The sequence below is a fragment of the Penaeus chinensis genome, chromosome 17, assembly GCF_019202785.1.
Source record: "Penaeus chinensis breed Huanghai No. 1 chromosome 17, ASM1920278v2, whole genome shotgun sequence".
NCBI classification, from domain to species: domain Eukaryota; kingdom Metazoa; phylum Arthropoda; class Malacostraca; order Decapoda; family Penaeidae; genus Penaeus; species Penaeus chinensis.
This window is the reverse complement of record NC_061835.1, coordinates 18,216,738-18,221,737: the sequence shown is the minus strand read 5'-3', so window position 1 is coordinate 18,221,737 and position 5,000 is coordinate 18,216,738. Positions and strand designations below refer to the sequence as shown.

General features: G+C 34.0%; 1 protein-coding gene across 2 annotated transcripts in view; it reads right to left on the bottom strand.

The window, feature by feature from the left end:
• Positions 1-1,181: 1,181 nt before the first annotated feature.
• LOC125034153 (DDB1- and CUL4-associated factor 7) overlaps positions 1,182-5,000 on the bottom strand; it is a 17,363-nt gene continuing 13,544 nt past the window's right edge. The window contains exons 7-10 of one of the 2 annotated variants that reach the window (XM_047625824.1): positions 4,953-5,000; positions 4,453-4,638; positions 3,420-3,508; positions 1,182-2,960 (exon numbers count right to left, since the gene is read on the bottom strand). The exon at positions 4,953-5,000 is cut by the window's right edge and continues 70 nt beyond it. In XM_047625824.1, coding sequence (XP_047481780.1) covers positions 4,529-4,638; positions 4,953-5,000 — 158 coding nt within the window. In that variant the 3' untranslated portion in view covers positions 1,182-2,960; positions 3,420-3,508; positions 4,453-4,528. The remainder of the gene's footprint in view (positions 2,961-3,419; positions 3,509-4,452; positions 4,639-4,952) is intronic. The other variant, XM_047625825.1, reaches the window with a different exon arrangement.

Here is a 5,000-nt window from a genome sequence, read left to right as displayed (position 1 = left end):
TTTTCTGAATTTGACCTTTATTACTTGAACATCATACGCTCAAGTTATATATATATATATATATATATATATATATATATATATATATATATATATATATACATATATTCATATGTATATACACATAAGTATACATATATACATATGTATGTATACATATGTATACATATATACATATGTATACATATATACATATGTATACATATATACATATGTATACATATATACATATGTATACATATATACATATGTATACATATATACATATGTATACATATATACATATGTATACATATATACATATGTATACATATATACATATGTATATATACATAAATATACATATTTACATATATACATAGACATACATATATACATATATATATATTTGTGATATAAGTTATATAGTATATATACACATGATATAAATAGTGTATATAAAATATAAACAATCCATACACATTTATCTATACCAATACAAACCCATAACCTAACCAAACACAATAGAAGTTGCCAAACAGGATTCAGCATTCTTTTTTTATGAAAATTACCATACGTTCCATACTGGCACTTGTTCTGAGAGGCAAAAGGGCAATGTAGCTTCATTGTTAGATAACGAATTTCGTTTAAGCACTGATAAGCGCTCAACTGTTTAATCTCACTCCCAACAAATCACAAGAAAGAATAATGCAATCACTGCTATAGATGCGAACTCAACCCAGCCAGCGTAAGGGAGCAGAGCGGTCTGGGGATTTGATCTACAACATTCCCATTCCCATTCCATACTGTTTTTATAAAGTCCATGTTTTGTCCTGTACGCTTCCATGGAGGAACAATGATAAAAATACATGACACAGAAATGAAGAATGGTTAATAGTTAATGGTTAAAAGAAAAATAGATGTGCTAGACATCTATGGTCATGTAGCACTATAGTAAATGGTAGTGAAGGTTGAGTTAGTGATTAGTTATCAAAGCTGGGCAAAGGAATAAAGAAAAAGAAAAAAAAAATAATAATAATAACAATAATCATATAACATATCAATATGTATGTTGCTCTGATTACTCAGATAAAAGTACTTGATAGAAAATTACTTCATTTCATTGAAATTTGATTTAATATTAGGATTTTTCTGACCATTAGATGATGGACTGTTTCATCAGGTTCAAGGAAAATAACAAATGAATTCATATAAAAATGTATTGTACAATCCTTAAATCTAGGTACACATTAATTACACAAGATTAATTAACATAAACAGGATGTTTTTTTTCTCTCTTTATAAACTGATGACATGATTTGTACAGTGGATGAATTGGTAAAACCATAATTGCTAGTAAACCCAAAAAATGGTCCTTCACATACGATAGAGAAACACATCTATGTAATACACTTTCCATGCACAGGTTACATTAAAATAAAATTTGTACATAAAGAATATACAACTTGGGAAAAGAAAAGACTGGAGGGTACATCTGTGAACATGTATGCTTGAATCTCTAATTTTTTGCCGAGCTACCAAAGGAGTTAGGCAGAGACACTTAGAATTTTCATAAAATACACTCACACTTTGTAGATGAATAGCTAGCCTAGTACTGGCTAGATATGGGACAGGTTGATAGATTTAAACACAAATTAATACAGAGTACAAATGCAGACCAGTCCTTGCTTTATCTTCTACATGTATCCTCCTCGTATTTGGCTTGGCAAGTGTTCAGGCAGAAGCACACCTTACCACTCTCAAAACAACAGGTGTTTTCAATGCCATTATAACACCAACTTGAACCCCTAATTTTCCCATCTCCTCAAGAAGATGAATCATTTGTACTCACACTCATAACAATCACACCCTCCACGGACTCCTTGCCATGTCCAAAAGCTATCCTTTTCCATCATTTATTCAGCACAAGCTTCTTTCACTTGCTCTTACTGTGGGACCAGAGCTGTGTTCATATTGACGGGGTGTAAATTCTCCCTTTACTGCCCTTTCAAGGATACTAAATTCCTTGAAAATGGAAACCCTGATAGAAATGAAGTATTTCATGAGAGCTGTATTATACTCAACTGTGTGAAATGCAACACAACACCTATTGCTCAATCTTGACAATATATTCAAATTCCAAAACTGAAGCACTGAATGAATAATGTAAAGAATATCTATCTTAAAATTAGTTGATTCTGCAGTTCACCATTTTTGTAAAGCTAACTTTGAACACCTCCTGAAAATGAGACAAAAAGGGAGACGTCTGACGTGTTTGGCCACCTAAGGCAAGAGGACAAAGTGCTCCTGAACATAAATTGGATTGAATGCTACAAAGTGCTGAGACTGCTCCACTCTAACATACACTTATGAACCCTCCTTGCACACCCTCCTAGCATATATTTCTTTACAAGTAGAGATGAATATCTGAATCTTTTCAATTCACCATTTGTGACACACTGCAATTGCACAGATCGTTTCCATACACACTCACCAGCAAATACCGTCTTTTACTATAACCTTTACAGTATCTGGATTCTCTTATCAATAAAATGTTAAAACTTCACTGTCACTTACAAATACTGTCCAGAATGACAAAGTTTAAATAACAAAATAAAATAACATCTATGATTCAATTCAATATAAACAAGAAAATAATCATTCAATCTCATATACATGAGCTATGTACAACTTTTAAATCTGACAGCAAATATATTCAGTTTATGAATACAAAGGTAACTGCACAGACACAGATTTATTAGCAATTGAAAAAAAAATACAATATAATAATCTTTAAAAATAATAAAGAAATAAATTAACTAATAAGAAATACAAGTTTGAAAAAAAAAAAAAAAACATATAACAAACTACTGTTGGTTTAATTTTTTTCTAGGATCAGTGAGTTTAAATCTATTATGCTATCTATAAATACGGTCTTTACAGCAGTCAGGTTGGTGAGGCTCACAGCTAAACTCAACACCCTGAAAAATAAACCCTTGTAGTTACCAACACACAGACATACCAATAATGTACCTTCCACTCTCAGGTGAGCAGTATGTTTCATGCCCATTACCTTCTGGTTCTCTACCTGTGCCTCAAGTAACAGTCCAACAGACTTTGATGGCAGGTGTTCAGTAACATTGCCACAGATGCAAACACAACAGTGGTATAACTGAAGGAAGTCCCAGCTTTTCCAAAGTACGCATCCTGACACAACAGATCCCTCTATGCCCTTTACCAAACTTTCTGATTCTGGCATCTTCTCAGATGATAAACAAAAGAAAAATTGACACAAAAACAAAATCATAACAAATTCTGTTTGGAATGCAAAATATAGATACTTTAAAAAATAGTACTAATACATGACTCATACATGAATGAATGAATGAATACATAAAAAAAAAAAAAAAAAAAAAAAAAAAAAAAAAAAAAAATCTTACTTCTGTGTCCCATGGATAGTTGTCTTCGCCAGGCTGGTCTAGCTATCCAAGAGTGCTCCTAACAGCCCCTGCTCAGTCTCGTCACACCACTGTAAAAGGTTGCTCTTTACACCTCTACACAGTATTGCCGCAGGAGAGAGTTACACCCTGGATTTTGCCTTTTATTTTTCCCTTTCTATATTTCATCTTCATCATTGTCATTAACATAGCTTTATGATAAACATTATCATTATTTTAGTTATCAAAATTATTATATTATCATTATCATTGTTATTATCAGCCTGCATGATGCTACCCCTAAGATGTAATGACAATAAGATTTTTTTTCTTTCTTTCTTTCTTTCTTTCTCTTTTACACTGTTCACTTATGTAAAATACTACGAATCTGTAATGCTTTCATAATTCTTCATTCCCTCAGCTTCTATATAAGCAGTTGTACACTAATCCCCTCATCTTTCATCTCTGCTGCAGGAGACCAGAGGGACTTGAGCCTCGAATCTCTTTGATCGGCCAAGAAGGAAAAGGAGTCGCCCATGTTCTTTGCCTCAACTTCCACAAGCTCATCATAAAAGACCCTTCCATTCGCTTTGATCAATCTATGAAGCTCACGAATCAAAACCAGACCAGAAAATTTTCCAACCATAAAACAATGCACTCTGCGATCCTTCTACTGAAAGCACCATGCCATCCTTGCTCTAAGAGTAGGCGAGACTCAGAGACTCCATATAAAGTGTTTGTTCCTCACACTAGCACACTCACTTGGGTTTCTATAGACCTTCAAGCTCACTGGAGACCACAGTTTGGTTCAACATATACAAAGTTTAACATGTTATCTATTCTAGCTTATCTTTTCCCTTGTTTTATCATCAGTAAGAAAAATAAAATATCCTGCAGGAAACATGACTAAAGAAAGAAAGAAAAAAAATAGACAAAATAAATAAAATAAGAAATACACAAATCATAAAATAATAATTATAAAAACAGAAAATAATGCATGACTCTACAACACAAACACGCACACATCGGCACTCACTTCCACTCACTCACACTCGTAAAATCTCAAGACACTTGTTGTAGCAGATAGCAATCCAGTCGGGCTGCGTCGCCCCTCACTGGATCTGGTTGATCTCCCCCTCCGCTGCCGTATATGCCAGGATTGGGTCTTCAATGGTGCGTGGCATTTGCTGCACGTCCCATATCAGTGCCTGGTGGTTATCCCCTGAGGGCAGGAAGAAGAGACGATCAGTCAAGATTTGTTACCTATTTTACTCTATTAGTATAACAGAACATCAACTGTGGTCCTATAAACCTTAAGAACAGCAATTCTTACTTTTTAAAAAGCACCCATCTATCAAATATAAATAAAATCTTTGAACTAGATTTACTTAATCTATTGAATAGCATTAACATTTCCGGCAAGGGACACAAGGCAACTCTCAGGCCCTTGGAGCCCTTATCAAAAAGCAAAGGACAAACCACACAGCCCCTGAAAATCTCAAGCAGAAACCAACTTCCGCAACCTCTAATACTTGCCTGCCGTACAGATGTGGACCGAAGAATGTGGTGCCCAGGCGATACCAT